Source organism: Malaclemys terrapin, chromosome 10, assembly GCF_027887155.1.
Source record: "Malaclemys terrapin pileata isolate rMalTer1 chromosome 10, rMalTer1.hap1, whole genome shotgun sequence".
In the NCBI taxonomy this organism is placed as follows: Eukaryota; Metazoa; Chordata; order Testudines; family Emydidae; genus Malaclemys; species Malaclemys terrapin.
The window spans coordinates 66,068,193-66,095,007 of NC_071514.1; the positions used below are offsets into that span (position 1 = coordinate 66,068,193).

The 26,815-nt window shown below is 42.4% G+C and overlaps 1 protein-coding gene across 3 annotated transcripts in view; it reads right to left on the minus strand.

Annotated features, from left to right (window-relative positions):
• The window catches only part of MRTFB (myocardin related transcription factor B), a 172,049-nt gene that overhangs the window by 106,184 nt on the left and 39,050 nt on the right, over positions 1-26,815 (minus strand). For 2 of the 3 annotated variants that reach the window (XM_054041868.1, XM_054041865.1), the window contains exon 2: positions 6,701-6,898. In XM_054041868.1, coding sequence (XP_053897843.1) covers positions 6,701-6,854 — 154 coding nt within the window. In that variant the 5' untranslated portion in view covers positions 6,855-6,898. Of the gene's footprint in view, positions 1-6,700; positions 6,899-9,731; positions 9,919-26,815 lie in introns of all 3 variants that reach the window. The other variant, XM_054041867.1, reaches the window with a different exon arrangement.

The following is a 26,815-nucleotide window of genomic DNA, read 5'->3' on the forward strand; positions in this document are numbered from 1 at the left end:
AGGGGCACACCAATTGGGTGGCTAGTAGTAGGGGAAGGCAGGGGTGAATGAAGGACAACTGGAATAGCCTTCATGAAATATACAAGATATTTAGAGAAAATTTTGTCAATTTCAGCCTCTGTAGGCAGGACAAAACAAAAAGAGATCTGAGATTGCGCCCTATGTCCTAAGGACATTTCAGGTGTTTAAATCAATATATAAAGAGGGTGGAATGAAAACTACTATTTCTTTCAAAGGAGGCACAATAATTTCCCTGAATATCCAGTTTTCCCCTCCAATCCCTTTGTGGTTTTGTCTATGGGGGCTATTTGCTTTCCCTGTGAATCTTTAGTTGCTTTAGCAAAATTGCTTTGCCCAAAATAAACCCTGATCATCATGACACATCTTCCCACCATGTTCTCCATGTTTTTTGTGTTGTTGTTTTTTTAAACAGTAACATTTCAAAGAGGATCTGCAAGCAGTTTGGACACCACAACCATGATCCTCTGCTGGGGAAGGAATGGGATAGATTTGAACTTGGAAATGGTTCCTGATTTTGATTGTATTTTCTGTGTATAGGAGATCCCCTCATCCCGGGGACAGAAAAGAACTGCCCCTGCCCTGGTCACACACACCGTTCCCCTCCCCTTCCCTCCAGCAACTGTGAGTGAAATTAACAAGCATGCCAGAAACGGCTCCTAACCCCGGGAGTGCAGGGAACAGCTGAGTTTAAACCTTTCTTATGCAGGGGGCAGGCTTCTCCCTCCCTCAGCCAGTCTCCTTTTCTTACCAGTTCTCCATACAGGCCCACTTTCACCTGTCAGTAGCTGACACAAACCACACTTCTGTGGGATGTGTTTCTCTTCCAGACAGTGGGAGCACACAGAGTGTCCGTCAGTCACTGGGATAGATTCCTTGCAACAGAGACACTTCTTGGAGCCTGGGGAGCCATGTACACCCTGTCCAGAGGGGTCCCCCCACAACCAGGTGTTGATGAAAGAATAAACTCTTTTCTTTTTCTTTAGGCAATGGCCAAATAAAAACGTAAATGAAGAAAAGAAGGAAAAGAGCTTCAGAAGGAAGCTAAAGATTAGCATTTCTAAAAAAGTTTACAATCCGTGAATGGACAGTTGAAGCTCCGTCTCTGTCAGGGGCAGTTGAGAAGGAACTGATGAGGGTTCGCCCACCCATGCTGGTTAGCCTCACGGCAGAACATGGGCTAACACATGAGCAGGCTGAACGGACACTGCTACCAAATTTCTCCCATCGGTAGTGCAGGGATGCAGACACACAGTGAAGCACCAATAAGGACACTATTTGAAGAAGAATCACTGTTTTTCATAATTACCTTTCCTTTTGTTGCCTTTTTCTGTACCATTTTATTCCCTATTCTCCTCCCCACACCCAACTTCACCATCAAGGCACCTTACTGTACCTCTCTCTAGGAAAACAAACAAGCAAGAAACTATCTTTGAAGTCAAGATGAAAGCTGACTGTATATTAGCTCTCACTCTACAAAAACATTCCTTTGAGCAATGCAAGTGCTAAGAGAAAGTGCCCATCACCTAGGGTGACCAGACGGCGCGATTTTATTGGGACTGTCCCGATATTTCCTTGTTTGTCCCGCGTCCCGACCGATGTGCAGCAGCCCAGATGTGACAGGCCAGGGGCTGGGCGCAGTGTGCGCGCTGCTGGGTCCCTGCAGCAGGCCCGGGCTTGGGAGGTTCGGGCCCGGGCGCCAGAGCCGCAGCCGCCGAGCTTGGCCATCGTCCGCTTCCTCCTCCGCCCCCTGCAGCAGTGGGAGCTGCAGCAGTGGCTGCTCCCGAGTCCCACTGCCCAGGGAGGGAAGAACAGCCACCGCCTGGCCCGCGGGCAGCCCCCCTACTCTCCCTACCACCCGACTGAGTCCTGCCTGCTCGGGGCCAGGCCGGCCTCGCACTCACCCTGCGTCTCCCGGGCCTCCCTCCAGTGCTTGTGGAGGAAGGGTGGGTTTTTTTGTTTGTTTGTTTGTTTTTGGCCACGCCCCCCCCGCGTCACGCCACTCCCCCCCGCCGTCCCCCCCCACACGTCCTGATATTTGACTTGGGTGATCTGGTCACCCTACCATCACCTCTGTGACACAACACCAAAACAGGCTTGAAACAGCTGCCGCAGGAGTTCTGTTAAGTCATTAGAAGCACACTCACCAAAGCAATGGCCCATTGAAAAGGAAGAACTAAAAATGAAGAACTAAAAAGTTAACTTACACAATTCAGTTTCTAAAGCACAAGGTAACTAGGTTTTATTGGTTGGATTACAAGTGAGCTGCTTTTTCACAAAAAGTAACTGAAGAAAGAAAATACAGCAAACAGGATAGATGTATACAGTGAAACAATAGTAAACACGGTCTACAGGCACATTTAGGAGCTTAATTTTGTTTTTGTGGATACATATATTGATGGCTACCTTTCATAAAATTAAAAGCTCAGTACTAGTAACTCCTCGCTTAACATTGTAGTTATGTTCCTGAAAAATGCTACTTTAAGCGAAACGATGTTAAGCGAATCCAATTTCCCCATAATGTAAATGGGGGTGGGAGGGATTAGGTTCCAGGGAATTTTTTTCACCATACAAAAGACATTATATAAATATTTAAAACTTATAGTGCATAATTTTAAACAAACAATTTAATATTGTACTCACCAATGATGATTGTGAAGCTTAGTTGAGGCAGGGTCGGGTTGCAGGGGCTTGCCCCGCTCCGCCCAGCTCTCCTGCCAGAGTTGGGGCGTGGGGGTTTGCCCGGCTCTGCTCGCCCAGCACTCTTGCTGGAAAGCAGGGTCGGGACACAGGGGCTGAAGCAATGGGGCAAGCCCCCGCATCCTGACCCCGCTTCCCGGCAGGAGCCTTAGGCGGGTAGAGCAGGGCAAGCCAAACAACCTTACAATGGAACATTGCACGACTTTAAACAAGTATGTTCTCTAATATATCAGCAACCTAATAATGAAACAATGTTAACCAGGACGACTTTAAGTGAGGAGTTACTGTATATCAAGGCTCAACATGCACAGTAATCCACTGCAGTCCGCACAAGGAACAAAATCAGGAAGTTCTTTCAGAGGCACAAAGAAAAACATGCATAAAATGTAACTTGAAGACAGGCTGGAAAAAAACACTCATTCGTGTTGAAGAGGAATCTTTCTTGAGTGAATACTGTCAACTTTTTAAAAAATTACACTTTCTTTTTAAAAAAGAGTTTTCACGGTTCTAGCACTCATGATTATAAAAACAACCTTCCAAATGCAAAAAAAAAAAAAAATACCTGTGACAGCGCAGTGCTGTCTGCCTAACTCACAGGAGAGCAGACTCATAGGAACCTAGAAAATACTACACTCAGTCACACATATGGTATATCTAGTACAGAGGTGGGCAAACTACAGCCCGCGGGCCACATTCAGCCCACAGGACTGTCCTGCTCAGCCCCTGAGCTCTTGGCCGGGAAGGCAAGGCCCTGGCCCCTCCCCTGCTTTCCCCCCTCCCCTGCAGCCTCATCTTGCTGCGCTGCCAGTGCTCTGGCCCGTCGCTTCTGCCAAGCGGCGCAGCAGCGTGCCTGGCTCCAGCATGGTAAGGGGGCATGGATCAGGGGGTCCTGGGGGGCAGTCAGGGGACAGGGAGCAGGAGGCAGTTAGATGGGGCGGAGGTTCTTGGGGTGGTGATGGTCAGGGGATGGGGAACATGAGGGGTTGGATAGCCATGGGAGTCCTGGGGGGCCTGTCAGGGGGCGGGGGTGTGGATAGGGGGCAGGGCAGTCAGGGGACAAGGAGCAGGGGAGTTGGATAGGGGGTGGGGTTCTAGGGGACCTGTGAAGGGTAAGGGGTGTGGATAGGGGTCGGGGCAGTCGGGGGACAGGGAGCGGGGGAGGTTGGATGGGGGTGGTGTCCTGGGGGGAGGGCGGTTAGGGGCGGGGTGTCCTGGGAGGGAGCGGTCGGGGACAAGAAGCAGGGGGGGTTGGATGGGTCGGGGGTTCTGATGGGGGCAGTCCGGGGGCAGAACATGGGAGAGGGTGGATAGGGGGCGGGGGCCAGGCTTTTTGGGGAGGCACAGCTTTCCCTACCCAGCCCTCCATACAGTTTTGAAACCCCAATGTGGCCCTTGGGTCCAAAAAGTTTGCCCACCCCTGATCTAGTATAATATCCTGCTTCTGACAGTGGCCAGCAGCAGATGCTTCAGAAGACAGTACAAGAAATCCTGCACTAAGCAGATGTGTGATAATCTGCCCCAGTGAAAGTCTACTCTTAACTTTTAATAGTTAGAGATTAGCTTTAACCCTGAAGCATGGAGGTTTTATATTCCTTCCAAATCTTTTTAGTAATTACTATTATAAATGTGGATTCTTGTTACCAATAAAAATGTCTAATCCCTCTTTGAATCTTGTTGAACTCTTGGCCTCAATAATATCCTGTGGATCAGAAAAAGAGCTAAGTAGACAGCCACAAGGTAATACAGATCAGACTGTTCAGAGATATGTGGAGACAATAAATGAATGTTTTGAGGGGTGGGAGGCAAGCACATACAGATACAAGAATCTCATTATTATTAAGGTAAGCCATTTCATACGGCTACTTTTTTCTGTTGGGATAATTTGTTTTTATAGGAATTTTTCAAGGCTTGTTAAACAGATTTCATTATAGCTGGTACCAAGAAAGTGATGGTAACTCTCAAGCTGTATTGCATAGGTGCTTAAGATGTATAGTTATGAATAAAGCTCTGTGTTTGTCATGGAGGTCACGGATTCCATGACTTTCCATGACTTCCAGGACTTCTATAGCAGCCCGGTGCGGCTGGCCCAGGAGCTGCCTGAGCAGCTCAGACAGTCCTGGGCCAGTCGCCCTGGCTCCTGCTAGGGTAGTCTAGGGCTCCACCGCTCCCCAGCAGCAGGAGTTTGTGTCGGGGGGGGGACCACGGGACTGGGGATTGGAGTGCGGGGCAGTGCTTACCTGGGGGAGTTCCCCGGAAGGGCAACAGGAACTCCCCTCCCTCCGCTCCTAGCTCCACGTGCTGCCTCTGCCCACAGGCACCGCCCCCACAGCTCCCATTGGCAGCACATGGAGCTAAGAGCTAGAGGTCGCCACTTCCCAGGAGCCAGGTAGGAAACTTGCCCCAGCCCTGCCAACCCCCCTCCCAGTACCTGCTGTGCCCTCCCAGGCCGCACCTTCCTCCCCCCCCGAGCACCCACGGTGTCCCCCTGGGCCACACCTCCCCAAGAACCTGTGCCCCACCCCGAGCACCCGCAGCGCTTCCCGGGTCACCCCCCCCCAGCACCCACGGTGTCCCCAGGGCTGCCCCTCCCCAAGTTTTAGTCAGGGGTATACAGTAAAAGTCACGGACAGGTCATGGGCCGTGAATTTTTGTTTAATGCTCGTGACCTGTCCATGACTTTTACTAAAAATACCTGTGACTAAAAAGTAGCCGTAGTTATGAACTACCAGTCTCGCTGCAGATAAATTTATAAAAGGACTTCAGTACAAACCAAGTCCCAGATAGTACGTAGTGAGGATTAACATCTCAAAATTATGTGTTTCTTTCTGAAGTTTAAGGGATTTTTTTTTTAAAAGGCTCATCCATCCAAAAGTGATCTAGAGCCAAAGTTTTAGACCCCTGAAACAAGAGAACTGAACTTCAGTTACATTAAACTGTTCATGAACTGTTTTAGTTATGGATCAATAGTATGTTAAATAGCTGATATATGTTTAAAATCGGCACACTTGTGGACGAGAGAGTGATGCACAGATTTACAACAGGGCAGGGGAAGATTTCTTCCCAGCTGAACATAAGCTAAGCTAAGTTTGCTATGGAAAAAGGAAGTGGTGGAAGTTTCTCACTACCTAACTTTTCCTTGATTAAACCTGTATCCTTCCTCCAATGTTATACAACTTACATAACTTAATACAATTTAATATTCCAATTTGAAAACTGAATATTCCCAATAGGTGTTGAAAAACAAGTATTTAAGACAAATTTGCCAAGTAGAAAAAGGTGATGAGCAACATATTTGTGAGGTCCAACATGCTTTAAAATAATTATGACTCCATTTCATGGTGAACACTAACGTACATCTTGATTCAAACCTAATTCTTCCTATGCTTACTGTAGCAGTGGAAACACATTTCTACTAAGCTGCCGTGCCAACATAAACAATGAGGAAAGATACTGGAAACATTCCTAAAATGTAAACCTCATTTTCCCTACAACGTTCATCCTTAAACTAGTCCGTGAAATAATCCTTTTACTTTAAAACCTCAAGTTTAAATACCTCTAATTTTTCAACAAAAAATAACTATTTGAAATAACTATCTTCAGTTGTTTGGTAATGTAACTATGTCCCAGGAGAAGGAAACATACATTTGATTAACTCATACTTTCTCTTTGTATTTGCTGAGGATTATATCTTTCATTCATGTAAACAAAGAGCCACCTTTTATTTGCATTGGCCAACATTTTCAAGGTTGGGTGTTTAAAGTTAGGCCATTTGCAGTGGTAAATGAAGTTGTTCAAGACACATTTCACAACAAATAAAAATAACATTCATACTTTAATATGGTTGTTGGACACATAAATGGAGAGGATTAACAAATATTTCACTTGAGGAAAGTAAGTAATTAAAAACATTATTACTTATAAAAATACACATTTCTTTATGACAGAGCAGGGAGGCCCTGCCTCTAACCTGTTTTGTACTCACCATTCTTTCGTTCAGTGAGGGGAGGTAAATACTGACTAGGCTGCAATGAGAGTTCCTGAAATTCATGAGCAACTGCTTCACTATGAGGACTAGGAGCAAGATTTGTTAATGATCCTGAATCATCCTCAGTGTCTGCTGTCCCTAAGTGGTCCATTGTGTCCAGGCAACTGGCCTCTTAATTACAGCACGTTGATGAATCTGGTAAGAAAAAAAGGGAAAAATATAAAAACATCATGCAATTATATGCAAATGAAGTAGTCAGAACAATTATTTAATGCTTAAGATGCTATGAGGCTTCAAATATTTTATCACAAAAGACAAATCTGAAGATCTCCATCATAAAACCTTCTTGATACCAAATAAATAAAAATAATGGCGAAGAGTTCCTTAATACAAAGCTCTAAGACAAAGGTTCTCAATTCGTGGTCCCTGGACTAGTGATTGTCTGTGGAACACTTGCTGGTGGCCTGTGAAAGTGATAGGTGACATGGTGATGGTCTGCCTCCTGATTTCAGCTGCTACTTTTAAAAAAGCTAATATATATATAAAATACTTTCCTAGCATTACTTTTCCACATGAACAATTTCTGTAGTTGCTACAGGAATGTTTCGCAATTGAAAAGAAGTCCACGCAACACTCCATATTGAAGTCATGGTCCATACTTTGAAAGAGGTTGAGAATCCCTAGTCTAACATATCGCTTCTTACATACCCCACAGATTTTGTAGCTATAAAGATTTACCATATTGTCAATTATGCTTTGACTTTTATAAAGGAGACATTCAAAGGATTTTTTAAAAGTCGTTTAAAGTTTAAAATTCCCCTCTACTTTTTTCTTTTTTTGCTGCTTTATGATGTATAAAAAGCAGAATTTGTTTTCCTGCTTCTTATTTGACTTGGACCATGTCTGCATTACAAACTTTGGTCAACACAAATTACATCAGCGTAAGCCGCCAAAGTTTGTAAATTGCTCAGGTGCATGCACACTTGTGTCAGTGCTGCCCATACTCACCAGGAGTGCTTGTGTCAATGCAAAGTGCAGTACACCAGAGTCGGTATCCCAGTGTGCCATCATCTGGCACAACGCCTTTTGGGAAATTTTCAGTGTGTTGAGGGATAGAAATTACTTGCCATGGGATCTCTGGGAGCTAGGAGTCAGCTTCTCAGCATGCAATATTCTCCATCTTATAATGCCATTCATATCCCATAATTGTTGTGCCTTTTTAAAAAAAAATCCCACAAACCCCAACAGCACTTTTTGGTGTCTGCTATTTCTGATAGAAGCATGCAGCCTGCAGAGCTCTGCACTATTCTCATGAACTTTGCAAATACAGGATGCACAATTTTCCTATATTTGCAGATGTACAAGTACTATAACAATGGGGGACATGATGATTTCTTCAAGGACTGTTTTCTAAGGTACACAGGGAAAAATAATTCAAGGTTGTTGTTGGCATGTATGGAGCAGCTACAGTCCGTGCAGCATCACTTCTGGGCCAAAGTACCTAGCACTGACTGGTGAGATTACATCGTAATGCAGGTTTAAGACAACAAGCAGTGGCTGGAGAACTTTCAGATGAAAAAGGCCACATTACTGGATCTGTGTGCTGAGCGCGTCCCAGCTCCCTAGCACAGGGGCACCAGAATGAGAGCTGCAGTAACAGTGGAGAAATGAGTGCCGAGATCATTTTGGAGTTGGAAAATCCACAGTGGCTGCCATTGTCATGCAAACTTGTAGGGCCATTAATCATCTCCTGCTATGCAGGATTGTCATTCTCAGCAACATGCTGGACAGTGGATGGATTTGCAGCAATGGGGTTCCCAAAGTGGGGCTGGGCAATGGACGGCATGCATATCCCTATTTTGACACCAGTACACCTTGCTACAGAGTACATCAACAGTAAGGGCTACTTTTCTATGGCTATGCAAACGTTGGTGGATCACTGGGGACGTTTCACTGATATCAGTATCAGCTGGTCAGGAAAGTGCCTGATGCTCACTTTAAGAACGCAGGACTGTTCAGCAATCTGCAAGCAGGAACATTCTTTCCCGATCACTAATTATCATGGGTGATATTGAAATGCCAATAGTGATTCTGGTGACCCAGCACTTGCTCCCGGGGCTCATGAAGCGATGCAGTGGCCACCTTGACAATACCAAGGAAAAATTCAACTACCGGAACAACAGGTGCAGAATGACTGTTGAATGGGCTTTTGGTAGACTGAAGGGAGAAGGGAGACTGTGGTGTTTACTCACTAGACTGGATCTTGGTGAAAAAAATATCCCCATAGTTATAGCTGCTTGTTGTGTCCTGAATAATAGCTGTGAGGCAAAAGGGAAAAACTGCCAATCAACCAAAGTAGCGTTCTGTGCTGGACTGTTCTCTGGGCCTGGAGATTTGGGTGCTGATTGGAACAGTGTACTGCTTGCTGTACATTTATAAATGTGACTGAATATTTTCCCGAACCTAAGAATTAGGTGATGCTTGCTGTACATTTACAAGTACTGTTTGCTTTGAGTACTGCTATGCATTCTGCAATATTTATTGTGAACTAATAACAATAATTTGATTCTCCAAAAATAGAACTTTACAGAGTGGGGAAAACAATGTAGAAAACAATGTGCAAAAAATACAGGCAATGTAATACACATTTTTAACATAAATTAACAGAGTGGAACTTTAAAATTGGAAAGGGAGTAAATATTTTGGTCCATTTGTGTGCACAAATGTAGTCCATTGTGGCTACCCATGCATCAGCTGTGGTCCTCACAGGTCAGTGTATGAGAATATGTGATTTTCCCTGCTGTCCCTTGCCATGGAGTGATAGGGATAAGGATGTGGCCTGTAATACCACATTGTATGTTGGGGTGTATAGGGAACAGCAACCATGGAGTTTTCCAAAGACTGCAAAGGTGGGGAGTCTGGGATTTTTGGACCTATAGGTCAACCAGGGTCTGCAGCATTTGGGTTTGCTGCCTGAGAAGACCCATTATGTCCTGATGCATCTCCCTCTCCTTTCTCCTGTCCTCACTTTACTTCTCCATGCTGTTGGTCATACTGGCCATCCAAGCCCTCTGCTCATGGTCCAGTGTATCACTGGCTTGCAGGATCCCAGAGAACACATCCTCCTTAGTCCTCTTCCAACTCCTCCTCATCAGGTCAGGCATTCTGTGGGTGTAGAAGGTGGGCACCTCTCAAGGCTGCCATGCCAGACGCTGCTGATAAAAACAGACAGATGTGCAATTGGATTTACAGTCATCATGGAAAGGGGAAAATAAGTTTCAAAACTTCCTTCCCTTATTCCCATAAACACTTTTAATAAGAAATGCTTATTGACACTACAGCTTTGGCGTACCATGCCATAGTGAGTATGGCCTGCCAGGGGCAATGGAGGGAAGGCTGTTCTGTTGCATGAAGCTATAACATTTCAGCCCTTATTCCATGGGTATGAGTATAGGGCAATGGCATTGAATACTGGCACTATTTTCTACAGGTGATGGTGGTTTTAGCTGATACCTTACTCCTGAGGGTCACAAAGACACAGAGAACACAGCTGCTACTGGCATCACTAAGCCACCCAGGCTTATATACACTTAAGCCACCCAGGCTCATATACTGCTCATATACTGTTTACTGCAACGGTTCCAGTTGAACTAGAGTGGTGTAAAAAGGGTCCTACCGCGGAGGAAGAAATAAGGCAGCCATACACAGAAACTTTTGGGAGAGGATTGCAGAGTATCTCCATGAAAGCTTCACCAAGATGTTTCAGAAGAACAAAATGGACATCTCTAAGTACATAAACCAAGTGTTCCGCATGCCCCCACAACCCAACAGGAGAATGAAAAGCAGATGCCAACTCTATCTCTGTTTGTTCTACATCTATCTCTTCTTGTATGAGTAAAACAATGAAAAGTTGATAACTCTGTTTTGTTAACTTGGCGGTGGGCTGGGCACAATCTTTAAAAATGCATGCACAAACTTACCTGAGTTTCCTTCCCCTCCATCAGGCTCAGCCACACTTGCATAGTGGAAATGGCTAGGTGGGGAGTCTCAAATGGGTCCTGCCTCGTTGGATGGCTGGAACCCCCTCCTTTTTCCTCACAGTTCACAGCCAGTGTCTCTGTCTCCTCAGAGATATCCACAGTGGTATGCAGGGTGCTGGTGAGGTCTCCGTCAAGTATGGCATACAGCTCATTGTAAAAGTGGCAGGTCTGCAGCTCAGCACCAGATCTATTGTTAGCTCCCTGGCCTTGTGGTATGCCTGGCAAAGTTCCTTCATTTCACAAGGCACCTGCTGCTGATCCCAGTCATACCGCTTTGCCTGCACCCCTTGTGTAATCGAGTCATAGATTTCCTCATTTCTATGGCTGGTCCATAGTGGTGTTTGCACAGCCTCTCTTCCTCACAGAACCAGGAGACCCAATGCCTCCTGCCTACTCCATGTAGGAACACGTCTAGTGTGTGGAGTTGGCATGGTTGGCTGAGCAGTTGCAGACAAGGGAGAGCTCCTAGGTGTGCTCACTAAGGTGGGCAACCGAGGACAAGGAATTTCAAAAACATACCGGGTTTTAAAGGTGGTGTGCGTGGCTTCTGGTCTCTGTGGCCCCCAAGCAGTGGAGTTGCCACCTGTGACCAGAGCTGTCACTGTCATACAGAATGGGGCATTGTGGGTCAGCTACTGGAGGACTGTTGGGGTCAACACAGGTCACAGAGCATCTACTCTCACTGCGTCAACCTCAGTAGGTCAACCAGGGCTCTATATTGTTCAAGGAGGTGGTTTTACTGCATCACTGTAACAAGGCACTTACATCAGCTGGAAACAAATTTAAGTGTAGACTCATGCACAAATATGTCATTGCAAGGCAACTTACATTGGTCTAACTTTTTAGTGTAGACAAAGCCTTAGAAACTATAAGCATGTCCACTCTGATTCTTCCCTGGATTTGCTGGAGGAATTCTTGGAGGGTGGGGAGCTGGGTGACCGGGGAGCGGGGAGGAAGAGGGGGAGGGCTCAGATGTTTACTGTGAGCTCTTACTTTATTATTTATCTTTATTGAAGGAGTGGCACAATGAAACTTTTATCAAGACAACCTTTCAGCCAAGTGCTCATTACACAGTGGAGTTAAGTAGGCATTAACAAAAAAAGTTTTAAATAGGCTGACTAAAAATCCTTTTCTCCCTCAATTGCTCAGTTTTTAGTTTCTTGCTATGTCACAATTTCTTATTCCAGCATAGAACGTTCCAGAAGAGACAACAGAATTTCCAATGTAAAAGAATATGAAGTAAAAAATAGTTTTAAACCAAAACCCTCTCATGCTGTCTTATATAATAAATAAGTAAAACGGGACTTTTTCTCTTTCCAGCACATCTTTAGAGGATACTCCTTATATTTGGAATGATGCTTGGAAAGCTCATGAACTGAAATCTTCCCCCACAGTACTACTTTGAATAATAGTCAAATGGTAACCACTGCTATTGTTAAAATTCCAAAACCAGTTTCCATTATATCCCCGCATTTTCACTCACTCTTAACTTTCTAAAACTGTCACTTTTGGACTCTCTCTCTAAATATATATATTTAAAGTTGCGCAAAATCCCTTTAGCCTTTCTTGGGTTCTGAAAAGGTGAGAAAATACAGACTTATGCCATTTTAATACACTGTTGCTATACTCTTTTCCCCACATAGAACTCAAAACCAGAAGAACATTGAAACTCGATCTGTGCATAGTTCTCAGTGAGAAGTTCAAGTTCAGAAAAAACGGCTGGGTAATAATGTTATAGGACATTAAAAAAAATCACTAACTTTTTTGAGCATCAGTGCATATTCTCCATCCCCAGCTTCACAGATACATTGTGTAATGCTAGCTGGTGATATCACAGAGCATGGGAGCCTAAAATTCCTATGGAAGTTGTAATGGATCCTATTTAAGTGAGTACACAGACTTCAAATACTTAAAACTGATTCTCCTTTGTAAGCAGCCTATGTTAAATAAAGGTGAGTTAACTCCACTCTGATAGCCTGGAGTGTGTGATACTTTTAATTTTGGCAACATTCTCCAAAAAACCTAACTCCTCTTCTTAAGAACAAAAACAGGAGAAAAAAATCAATTATTAGAAGTGATATAACATTTCACATCCTCAAAACACTGTACAAGAGTTAGCAAATGAATCCCCAGTAGCTCTCTCTCTCTTATGGAGAAAACTGGGAGTATGAAAAACTACAAATTCAACAATTTTATGGCAGCAGCTACTCATTGAACAATATTCTGCAAATGCTAAACTTTCATCTGAAAAATAAATTCGGAGTCCAATCCAACAGAAACATAAGATCCAATCCTGAAAATAAAAATCACCTGGACAGACTCCCGTGGCTCTGACAAGCCCCCAGGAAGTCAATGGGGCTCTCCAGAAGCATAGTAGTCCACTCTAGTTTCTTTTTTGTCGAGAAGCAACAGTATCCAAGCAAACAACAGAAGAAGCAAAGGTTGCATGCAATTCACCGCAACTCTATTCATGCTGTTCACCTCAATGAAGCATAGCTGCCAAGTTCTGTTCAACTACATGTGGCATTTTATGGAATTTTAAATGTATTTTGCATATAATCTATTTTCAACTTTTAAAAAAAGTGCCAATTTAGCACTGGTGAAAAGCAACCCCGGTGAATGAAGCACTCTGTTTATCTACATAGTCAGCCTTCTCATACATGCTGCTAGCGTGTATCAACCTTAATCATGTGAACTGATTCTTGTAATGAGGATTATAGCTCATCAGAGAACAACGGCAATTTTTTTCCCTTTCAGAACCTTAAATCAAACTGAAATCATTATAGTGCTTCATACTGTGCGAAAAACTCCCGAAGGAAAAGGGGGTGACAAGGAGCTAATGGGACACATGGGAGCAATGAGGAAAGTAGGCTCATCAGGAAATGGGAGCTAATAGGGAAGGCATTGACACAGGAGCTAATTTGGGGAGAGGAGAGCTAAAGGGGGGTAAGTGGGAAATTCAGGATCTACTGGGGATAAAGGGAACCAGGAACCTCCAAGAAGCATGGTGGAAGAGGATCTAATAGAGGTGATAGGTTAGGGACACGTATAGAATTTGACTGGCTGTATAGATGAAGCTAACAGGAATCAAGGAAATGAGGACCTCAACTTACCCTCCTCCTCATATTGAGTTTATGGGGTTCCACTCCCACATCATCAACTGACCACCACAGTTTGTGTTAACTGACAGATTTAGCAGAGGCATTTAGAACAGCATAGGCTGTGGAAACAATTACAGGAAGTCCTCTCCCCTGTGCTCTTCTTCCATATTAACTTACTTTTACACGACTGGCAGCTTTTATTCAGACTTATATAAAAACAAATGATGGGATGATAAATAACTTTTCAATTTCAGAGTCTGCAGTGCTCCCATGTGAGAGTTAACACTGTGTAAAGGAAGCTCCAACAGCAGCTATCCTCTCTGTGACAAGCATAGGGTTACTTTGAAAGATTCAGTTTTTCACAATTTGATTCCCTTGGACCTTCTTCCGTGTGTGTGTGCGCGCGCTTACATTATAAAAGATTCTGACCAATTAACTTCATTTGAATTAATCACGTAAGTAATTCCTGTGCTTTCACATCTAGTACCTGTCAGTTTTAAACAGGTGGAATGTCTTGTGATTAAGGCATAAGACTGGGAACTGGGAGATTGGGCTCATACACCCAATTCTGTCACAGACATTCTGTGACAGTCTGAGCAAGTCCCTGCATGTCTATGCACCTCAGTTTACCCATCTGTGAAATGGGGTGTGCAATTTATCTCACCAGGGAATTGAGAGTAACTCACTAGTGCTTGTAAAATGCTAGCTAGCTATTATATATGGATCTTGTCACTAGAAAAGCTGAACACTTTTCTATCCTCATATGGAAAGTACTGCAGAAGTGCTAAATATTACATTATTGAAATATTTACATAAATCATAATTTGGTATTCCTTAAGTACTAAGATGTCATCATACGTTTCTAAAACAAAACTATTCCTAATCCAAAAATCCATTAATTTGTTTTCAAACAAACAAAAAAACAACAACAGAAAAACCTATCCTCACATGTAACAATGTTATTTGACAATTTATTAATCTAATTTTCTCAGAATAAAACAGGTTACAGGGGGTGTGAAGGGGAAGAAGCAAAGAATTAGTGTAGGGATATTAAAGAAGGTACTAACAGTGATTCCCCCAAGAGACAGTGACCCCCTCATAATTTGGCCCTCACACTTTAAAATCCAACAGTTTCACCAAGTACAAAAATCTCTTGGGTCTTCTGTTAAAACTTGTAAGCTACTGTCTGTAGAAACCATTGATTATATCTATCCTGTGACTACTATGTAAAACTTACAAACAAGTTAACTGACTTTGTTATACAATGTAAACAAACACTATAAGCTGTTAAGTGACTTTCACTTCATTCAATGGCTCCTAGGACAGACCCCCACCCTCTGTGATTAAAGGGCCGGGAGTCTCAAATGAATTAGCACACACTCTGAAAGTGGTGGAGACAGTAAATTAAAATATGGTTAAGGGATGGAATGTATGCTGATGAATGCTTGATATACATGGATGGTTAGGGAGGTGCCAGCCTAGAAAAGGAGTATCCATCGGCCGAAGAATGTGTCAAGTGGATGACCAGAAACCCCCGGAGGGTAAACTGGGACCCACCCCATCACCTGGAAGGATGAGAAACACAAACTTTGGACAGTGTGGAGCCACCAGGAATGTGCCACTTTGGACAGGAATGTGCCATCTGCTGATTGAGTCAGCAACAGCAGGATGAAACAGCTCCCATAGACTAACATAGGAACTAATTCCTATAAGAATGGACTCTAAAGACTGATGACTTTGAGTCTCTGGTTCTGCTGCCAGCCTCCAGGAGCATCAGGTGCACCTGACACAGACTCGGCTCCATCCTCATGACCAAGATACCTGGCCAGTAACTTGGCATGAGCAACTTCTAGGCTGGTAACTATAACACCTATACAGAACTTGAATGAATGATTGTGTGAATGAATCTCTCTCTCTCTCACTCTCTCTATATATATGTATGTGTGTATGTATAAGAAATAAGTAGTCAAACAACGTTGTTTACTTTTATCTTTTGCTTTATCAGTATATTTACAATAAATGTGGCATCTTTGCCTTATCCCTCTTAATAAGATCCTGCTGGTTTTTATTCTATTGGTATAACATTAGTACCACCAGCTTTGTTGCAATTGAACTGTGGGGAAATGCAAAAATTCATACTGTAATTTCATATCACAACCTGTAAAGAGGAAACATACAAAGGGAATTTTACTTTTATGGAGGAAAATTTCCTAGTGAAAGAAAATAATATGTCAGATATCTACAAGCTCCACCACCTTCAAAAGGTCAAGTGGAGCTCAACTCCTTTATATGTCGGTACATTTCCCGTCCCGCACAAATGTTTAAAAGCTCAGGAGTATTTGAGATTATACTGGTCACAGGGTGACACTGGCCCTTTAAGAAAGAGCTGCCAAAGAGAGGGGAACTGTAGAAGTTCCTGGAAGGAAGCTGTAGATGGTTTCTGAGGGAAGGCTGAAGGCAGGGGAGAAGCAAGAGCGGTTTACTGGCTGACGTCCCCAAGCCAGAGTGCCAGGGCCAGAGGACTGAAGGCCAGAGAGCAGCAGAGGAAGTTGCCTGCTGATGTCTAAACTGGAAAGCCAAAGCCATGGGCTGAAGAGTGATGAAGGCAGTGAAGAAACAGGGCTTATCCACTGACATCTCCATGCTGGAGAACTGGACCCATAGGAACAGTGAGAAGGCCTGAGGGATGCTCCCCTGGCAAGGATGATTTCCAAGTTGAGAGGCTATTGGGGTTCCTGTTGGGAAGAATGGGGTTGCACTCCAGCTGGAAGGGTTGAGGTTGCTGTCCTGGCAGAGGGAGAATAGGACTGATAAGAATCCTAGGTGTGGTGGAAGATGCTACAGTGTGGTTTGTTCTTTGTAAATGGACTACAGGATGTGCAATTTTAAGGACTATACATAGCTTGGTTATAAATGGATTATTTGGAGGATTTTTATAGACTATTTTGCATGAGGTTTTTGTAATAAACTGGCCCCAAGGAGGGTATTATTGAGTTACAAGAGAATGTTGTGGAGTCCTTGGAATATCTGAGAGAGACAACTGAGGCAGGTGCACCAGTCATTCTGTGACCTGCCACAGGAAGGCACTCCAGGCAGGGCTGCCCAATGAGAATACAATGAAATCCATCTTCATATTGCTCAACATTCCTAAAGCTTAAGGAAAGTCGAAAAGGGCTAAAACATATCATTTCATGTTCAAAATCATGTGGAAATGGACTGTTTTTCTACTTCAGTGAGTTCATGCTGATACACAGCAAAAGTATTCTTAATTCTTTAAGGATACTTTACTTTTTATATTTATACATTTACACTAATATTTTTCTAAAGGAAACACCTTTATAAAATACACAAATCCACTAAAAAATATCAAGGGATACCCTGAATGGCTCCACTACAAAAAATGAAATGTAACTCATCCCACAATACATATCTAACAATAATGGGGCACCAGTAATTAATATTAAAATCTTTGTTCCTGGGCAAAATTTGAGTAAAAAGCTTTTGCATAAAAGAACTAGGTAGGTATAGGGAGGGAGAAATCCCACTTTCGAACTAAAGGTAGGACATGAAGTACCTGCACAGTTTGCTTGCTAAGGCATGATGTAGCTGCTGTGATACTCTGCACCCTACTGTGCTGATATGTGCCATTTGTTGTGGATCCACTCACCATATCCCTGCTACTTCTTCATCCCATCTGCATGTTATGCAGCTCCGGGGAACACAGTAGGTTTCAAAGTCTCCCTTATGTATTTTCCCTGCTTCTTCGAGGATTCTGCTTGCAAGGGTCTGAGGGACTGACCTTAACAGACTTCACACCACTGTGATTAGGTATTTTAAGTAGGGCTGTCAATTAATCACAGTTAACTCACGCGATTAACTCAAAAAAATTAATCGTGATTAATAGCACTTTTAAGCGCACTGTTAAACAATAGAATATCAATTGACATTTATTAAATATTTTGGATGTTTGTCTACATTTTCAAATATATTGATTTCAATTACAACACAGAATACAAAGTGTACAGCAGTAGCTCACTGGTGCTATACTTTAGAACTGAGTTCAGTATTGGTTCCATTGTTCAGTTTTGCATTCTCACACCTGATACTTTTAAACAGAAGTCTAATAAACTAATGAATGGAATTTAGACTACTCCATATTCTCTCATTTGGGTCTACAAGTATAGGGGTTTCATCTCTCCTGGCAATTTATTCCTAAGTGACAATAGAGCCCAATGAGTCTTACTGCATGCTTTCACTACTAGTTAAACAGTAAAAGTATGCCATAAAAATAATTCGAAATTCTGTTATTTGTTAGTACACCAACCTCATATTTGTACTTATACTAGGACTTAAATATCTGTAAACGGTCTTTGTAATCCCACATGCATGTTATTTAGAACCTGTATTTCCTGGGGGGGAGGGGGAGGGGAAGAAAAACAAATGTGAAACGCATGAGAGAGTGCACACAGCATGGGCAGCACGTATCATAGGCCGGGGGAGACTGTGCCTCCCCAAACAGCCTGGTGTGGCCCCGCCCATGCCCTGCCCCAGGCTCCTTCCTGCTGTTCCTTCATCCTACCCACTCTTCCTTAGCCCAGGCTGGCTGGGGCAGGTCACCAGAACTCAGGGGCGGCTGGTGCTGGGCCATGCCGCCCACCCGGCGCTTGGGTTAGGGGCTCACCCAGAGCTCCGGGGCTGGGGGCACACCGTCCGGAGCTCTGGGGTTGGGAGGGGGGGGGGGGCTCTGGGTTGGGCTCCTGTGGGGGAGTGGGGGCAGAAGGGGAGGGCAAGGGTTGGGACCTTGGGCAGAATGGGAGGGGTTAGGGACTAGCCTCCCCCAACGGCAGGTTCACCAGCCACCCATGGCACATAGTACATGTGGCACTTAGAGTCAAAGTAATGCATTTGGACTGCAGAAACAAAGAATAGAATTAAATCCCCACTAGTTTATTGAAAAAGCTACTGAAGAAGCCAAATGCAAGAAAAACTTTGAAATAGCAAGGCAGAAAAAAAGAGCGTTTTATTGCCTCAGACTTACAAAAACCTATCCAACCAGTTTATCATGTCCCACAGAACAAAATGATAAGCAAAAATAAGTGTTTGTTTCCCCTCTGGCATTCAACAAACTGGCAGCTACTTGACAACTGAAAAATGTACTTTATACCAACAAAACCACACTGACCTTGAATCTCAGACAAACAATTTTTAAAAGCACCCTCTTTTGCTTAACAACTTTGCTAATATTTATTGAAGTTGCATAGAAATATTTGTCTGAGATTTAACATAATTTTGCTGAGCACTATTACTATTTGTTGTATCATAGCTGCAACCTGCTGGGATTGAAGCTTCATGGTGCCAGGCCCTCTACAAATACACAATAAAAGACAGTGATCGTTTTGTTTTTTAAAAGTATTTTAAAAAGCCACTTCTCACCTCATTACCTTGACCCAGCTGAACGTGCTCTTGCAGTGCTAATTAGCATGGCACTGGGACTCATTAAAAAGATTAATTTTGACAAAGAGCAACTCAGTCAAGTGAATAGTGAGATCTGTTAAAGAAAATAGGAAAAACCTACAAATGTAATAGTAAAAGCAGAGGAGATGACATAAGTATATAGATGGGGAAAGATGATGACGAAAGAAAGAAAATGGGACATGGGAATGAAATAAATTGACCGGTAATTCTCAAATTCACCTTTTCAAAAGGAAACAGACCCAAAAGCTTGAAACAGATCATACCAGTCCTTGATTAGCTGTACAGCCATCAAGATAAATACGTACATGTCTCTACTCAAAACCGGAGTCATTTTCTCGTATGCTATTCACCAGCAACACTGGATTATGTCCACAGTAGAACATATCCACCTGCATCATCTTTTCTTTTTGAAGTATCCAAATCATCCCTTGTCAAATTAGGAGTGGGCCTTAGGAATAAATTCAGATGTTATCGGTACAGGTTTTGAGAAATTATATAAGGGAGGCAAAGTAAAAATATTACTTATGACAGACTCTGTGGGTGTATCATTTAGAAAGCTTTTCTCTTTGTATTCCTATGACTCATCTATCCCTCTTAGGATTTTGTTTTTTACTATTGCTCATTTTCTCTAGATTGCAGTCAAAATGTTCTTCCTCTCCTTCCTAATTCACCCACGAATCATCCATTACTACTACAATGGCTCTAGAACCATAAAAGAAGACAAAAAGACAGAGGTGCATCAGTACCCATCCCTTCAATCAGAGACAGCTAATTGTGTAAAATATGCCTCTTGATCCTACTGGATGATTCCTGTTCAATGCACCAGAAGCAGGTGATAAAAACCCAGTGTCCCTGTCATTATGTCCTGGAAGAAAATACTGTCAGCACTTGCTCTACCACAAAAAAACTGCTTCACTTGAACACTGAGCTTCAATAAGATCCTAGTTTCATCTTCAAAATTCAGTTGGATGTACACACTGATGTACATACATACACGAATGATCTCAGATCAGAGCAGTCCTGATTTCAGTTATGTCGGAGTGCTGCAAACATTTCTAATGTCAAATTGATAGTCATAAATGGGACTTGGAATAACTGGCTTATATTTAGTAAGAAAGACAAGGTGTGTGAGATAATATGTATTGGACCAGCTTCTGTTGGAGAGGGAGAGAGAGACAAGCTTTCAAATTTACACAGTGCTCTCCAGGTCTGGGAAATGTACTCAGAGCATCACAGCTAAATACAAGATGGAACAGGTTGTTTAGCATAAGTAGTTAATACATATTTCAAGGGACCAATACAGGTCAAGTGGCTTGGTAACACTTCTTCAGACATGGGGGGGGGGGGGGGGGAGTAATTGGGACAGGGGGGTTAGTGGGGTATAGATTGTTGTAATAAGCCATAAACCCAGTATCTCTATTCATTCTATGATTTTTACTGTCTAGCAAAGTTATTAATTTAAGCTCCTAGGCTCGTGTTTTGAAGTTGTATAGCAGTTTTCCTTAGAGGACGAGGACATAGAAGTCAGACTGAATAGAGACACTGGATCTATGGCTTATTACAACACTCTCCTCCCACCCCAACTCCTCTCCCCAAAACTGAAGAGGTATTAACAGGCCACTTCACCTTGAATGGTCCCTTGAAATATATGTTAACCATTTATGCTAAACAAGTTCCACCTAGTATTTAACTGTGACACTCAGAGGCCTGGTCTACACTAGAATTTTACATCTGTAAAGCTACATCTCGCAAGGTTTTTCTTCACGAACAGTGCTGCAGCTGCGCTGCTGTAGTGCTTTAGTGAAGACGTTCCTTCACCAATGGGAGAGCTTCTCCCACTGGCGTAGTTAATCTACCTCCCTAAGAAGCAGTAGCTATGTTGATGGGAGAAGCTCTCCCATCGACATAGCGCTGTCTATATGGGGGGTTAGGTCGGGGTAACTACATTGCTCAGAGGTATGTATTTTTCACACCCCTGAGCAATGTAGTTATATCAGTCTCTAATGTATACCTGGCCTCTCGGGGCGATGGATTACTTACGCTGACGGGAGAATTGCTCCCACTGGCATAGGTAGCGTCTACTCTGAAGCGTTACAGTGTTGCAGCCGCAGAAGTGCAGCTGCACTGCTGTAGTGTTTGACGTATAGACAAAGTACATTTCCCAGACCTGAAGATGCTCGAAAGCTTGTCTCTCTCATCAACAGAAGTTAATCCAATAAAAGATATTGCCTCACCCCCCATGTCTCTCTAATATTCTGGGACCAACAAAGTTATAACACCACTTATATTTAATAGGACTGACAAATAACGTCACACAGGATAGGTAAGAACAGCAAGGAACAGAGTTTATTCAGATGTTTTTCAAATAACCAATTTCATACAATCTATACCTGTTGTCTGAAGCAAGAATGCATTTCAAAAGGGGATTTAATTTAACTACTTTCTTCAATACACTTATATTTGGAAGGTCTCTCCTGTACATCTGTTACGCATACTATAAATTACTGTTGAGTTATTTGATTCACATCAAGCACCACAATTTCCCAAAACAAACTAAAAGAAGTCAAAAGAAAGCAGGGGACATGGGAAAAAACTGCTTGGATGTGCACACTTAAAAGCTGTGCACCTAACGTACAGGTCAGTATTCTACAGCATGAGGTACTTTTAATATGTGTGTTTCCTCTGCTGTGACTGTTGGGATGGGTTTTAGTGATTTCTCTTATTTATTTCTAATGCAAATATTGATCTTCAACAAAACAATAACTGCAGTAATCAGAATGATTTTCCATTCTTCCAGTAACACAGCTGCATCTACACTGGGGGGTTTGATCAGCATAGTTTTGTCAATCAGTACTGTGAGTTTTTCACACCCTGACAGGCACAGCTATGTCAACCTAATTTTTAACTGGAGCCTCAGCCTATGTCTATACTACAGCATACGCTGGCATAATTTACGTCGCTATGGGGTGTGAATAAGCCACGCACCCCCAAGCAACATAAATTACACCGACATAAGCACCAGATGGACAGTGGCCACTGCTGACTAAAAGATTCTGAACTTGAGAGCATGGAGCAAATAAGTGCACTATGTTTATGGACAATCACTCGAAGGAAACCTGCATTTCAAAGGCCATCTTCAGAATATTTTCTTTTTAAATCTTACTTATATATTTGTAAATCTCTTCAGTCTGAATAGAATTAATTAGATTAAGGAAAGAGGTTAAAATTGCAGTAAGAGTACTCGTTATCAAATAATCACTATAACCTGAATTGCATGATAAATCCTTTGATAGTTATAGCGAATACAGAACATTTTGATGCTATATATATTCTTTTCTTTATTTTCTGTAGTTACCAATTGGTGCTTTGAAACTGAGATCATTTAGATTTAGGCACATTAATTTTAAATCTTCTACAATCCCCCCACCTCTTTGTTCTTAATTTTTAGGAAGCGTAACTTGCTAAGCTTTCATACTATTTCCTGACATCATATTCTCCTCAAACTCCCATCCCCCCATCCAAATTAAATGCATTATTAACTAAGCAGGTCTTTTCAGAGCAGAATTCACACAAAAATCTAACTGAATACCTACTCACATTCATGAAATTTTATTGGCTACAAATTATGCTTAGGAGCCATTTTTCAGAGTCAGAGGCAAATTCATATTTTCCTTATTCATGCAAGTAATCCCACTGAAGTCAATAGGAATGCCACTTTGTATTAAAACTTTAGTGCTTAATAAGTTATATCCTACCTTTACTACTTCTCTTCCCCCATTATGAATTACTAGATTAATTTATTTTTAATTAAAGTAATAAATGAGTTATTGAAGTGCAGAAAAGCAAATTAAATTGATAAATGCCCGCTTGTTAATTTGGTTTAAGAAGTATGAAAAAATGTGCCTTAAATGCCTAAATTCAGCTGACTGTGTGTGTAATTTTTTAAGCTGATTTATATTTTATGTATAGCAATTGTGAATGGTGCCACTGTAATTAGGTCTCACTTGTGTTTTCTTTTGCAAGAATGTTATTTCACAAAGCTGACTTGCCTAATGGAATGCACAGATTATGGAACAGAAGTACCTTACTTAGCAACAAATTTCTTAACCCTCAGTTCCTGTTTACCATGGTTACACACAGTATAAGAACATTGTTGTGACCAGAAGGAGAAGAATGTTAAAAAACAAACAAACATTATCCAAAAAATGGTGTCTCTTCTCTATCACCACCATTAGAATTCAGTATCAATTAGAAGACCTCAGAAGGCCAACACCAGAAAACTACTTCTTCCAAAAGATTCACGGTTGGGTCTTAGTAAAAAGTTTGCACAACTTCACTATTAAAGCAGGTCACCAAAAAGAGGGGTAACAAAAAGAACAGTCACTTATGTTGTAGTAATTGTGGTTCTTCAAGATGCATGTTTATATGGAGTCCACTTGTGCACCCCACGAGTACATCAGATTCTTTTAGTCAGCAGTGTCTGTTGGGGCCATGCCTCAGCCTCAAGTGCCCTTGTGCACCACATCCGAGGGCATAAAGATGGAATGGTCCCACTCACCTCCCACCCCCTCAATTCCTTCATCAATACAGAATCCCAGAAAAGTAGGTTTCCCTTGTAGTTGGAAGTAGGGCAGGTTATGAAATCCATATGGACAGAACATCTTAAAGAACCAGTTACCATAAAAGGTAAGTAACTGTTCTTTCTTCGAGCGACTGCTCACATGGATTCCACTCTTGGTGACTAACAAGCAGACTGCCCACCCATTGCCTTTTCATGCTCCCCTCCTTGTTGCTTCCTCCCTCAGCTCCCTTAGAGCCCTCTTCATCCCCTCTGCTGCCCTGCTCTGCCTGGATCCTGGCCTCAGGGAGTATGGGGCTTTGTGCCCGAGGCAGCAGCCACATGCAGCACTGCTCCTCCTTCAGGGGGCGCCCTCCCTTTCTGAGCCACCTCTGGCTGAGCTCCACAGCCGCTGAAGCCCCTGCAGTCATGTTCCTAGGGTCCCCAGTACACAATGCCTCCTTAAAGCTTAACCCCTTCCTGCCAGCGCTGCAGTCAGGGACAGGAGGCTACTGGATTACGTCAGTGGCCAGCACCACTTTGGGTCGGAACTTGAGAGGAGACCTTCGAATGATCCTATTCGTATGAGACAGAAAAAGAGACCAGCTATGAAGGACCGTATCTCCCTTACCCTTCCAGCTGATGTACTGCATACTAAAAAAGCAATCTTCAGTCATAAGTGGTCTAAAGAAATAAAGGTCTCAGAATCTGACCCTGCTATCTAAGGAAAATGAATAAAGAAGTTTCTTTTCAAAAGAACAGGCAAACTAAAAACTAACTAACTAATCACTAACACGAACTGCAACTGAGTTGCAGAAAAGCAGGTGGACACTGCCTCACTGCCAGAGGTAGCAGGAAGTTTCTGAGAGGCATTTAGGCCAGCCCTGCCCTTTATGCTCTCATGGAGGGAGGGGAACAACACATGAGGACTTCTAAGAGGCACAGGTGCAGTCATAACAGATGTTACTAGCCCAAAGAATCTGATAATGCGCACATGGGTGCATGTGCATTAGGAGTGTGGACAATCACTTTAAGAAGAACCAATATATCTTGTATGCCTCTGACACAGTTACTCAGTAGCAAAATACATAAGACTACCCCCACCCCCAAAGAGGAGAGAGAGGCCTTTAGCTCAGCTGTCCACACATTCCGTTCTGTTCCCCCAGCCTCAAATTTAATTCTTTGAGAAAGCACACTTTAAATCTTATCCAAAGGTGAAGAAGAATGGTGTATGCTAAAAGTTAGAAAAGGGAAAAGACTGAAACAATCATATTTCTCTGACCAGTGTCTATCCCCCGCAGTAACACAACAAACGCAGTGCCATAACCTACAGAACGTCAGTAAAATGAGCATTAGAAAGTAGAAAGACAAAACCCAGGATAACTGAACATACTGAGATCTGTCCGAGAAGTACCTTAACTCTGCCCCTTTACTTTCATTTGTGTTCCCCCAACTGATAACAGAACCCCATTAGTTGCCACATGAAAGAAGTTTAAATCATCTTTGCTGAATGCATGATTTTTCAATATCATGATCTTTTGTTGTTAAATTATATAAGTAGCCTAACCCACCCTCTGGTCCTATATGAGATATGGGTTATCTTAGGCCTATTTTACATAAATGTATAGCGTAGAAGTGGTCTATTGCCCATACATTCATGATGGACATGGAAAAAGTTGGTATTTAACTCATACATGGAGTATTAGATGTCCGATCCTTACTGAGCTAGTGAATGGAGTATCCAGCTTATACTCCATTTATGAAGGGAGACAGATTCTATTGTGGACCATATATGAACGATAATGTGTAAGATGTTGTGGTGTTATGGTTTGTACCATGAGATTGGGGAAGGCAGTGCTTCTGTCCTTAATGGCAGGGTGGGAGAGGAGTGACAGTTAGCAGAAGAGCAAGAAGACCTCTCTCATGGACATTATGGGCCTGTAGCCAATTGTTAATGGTTAGACAGAGAAAGGCAGTTGGGAAAAAGAGTACAGTTTTAAGACTGGTGTTGACACATATTGCCAGTCATTTGGCAAATGTTTTCAAGTCCACTTGACTCTAAGAGAGTATTCAAATGCTCAAAATTCTAAAGAAAATAACTTCTCAAATTAGCCTACGACTTTATCAATTTTTTTGTGAACATTAGGTTTCACCTACTGATTAAAAACTATTGGTAAAAATCTGAAGTTTCAGATAAAGCTTTTTTCAGATGCAGCTTTACAAAAAAACGAACAATAGAACACTTAACAAAAATCAAGTACACCTATCAAGACAGACTTTTTATCTATCATCCACTGCTGTTTTGCCTATAAGATTAAATCACTTCTATGTTTTTCAGAATGTACATTTTAACTTTCAGAGGCAACACAGAGGATACATCATATTATTTTATCATCAATCAAGAATTATGATCACCACAGATTACTTCACCATAAAATAGTCTTAAAATCTCCAGGGCATCCTCGAACTCTCAGCTTTCATACTTAAGTCACAAGTCACGCCTTTTAAAAGACTCATAATCTGTTCACCTCTTCCCTCAATACTCAAAAAATAAGGTTAGAAGGAACTTATGGATATATTTTTAAAATAAGAGGCACAATCATCATTATTAACCAGAGCTGAGCACTGACCACCTCATTCTTAATTTTAAAAACTGGTTCTGAATAGTTACCAACACAATGGACACCTACTACGAAAGTAAAAACCAGAGCTTTATTGAAAGTGTAGTACACTAATCCAGCCCTTTAGTATAAATAAAGAAGAATGGTGCACTGTATATACAGCAGCAGTTGGAATAACAACTGCTAGACTTTATTTCAAAAACACTTCATGCTACACTTTATAACAATACACACACTGTGAAAACTATAAAAACAAAACAAAATATTATATTTTTATAAATAAAAAGGTAACATTTGCTTCCCCTTTTTGCTTTATT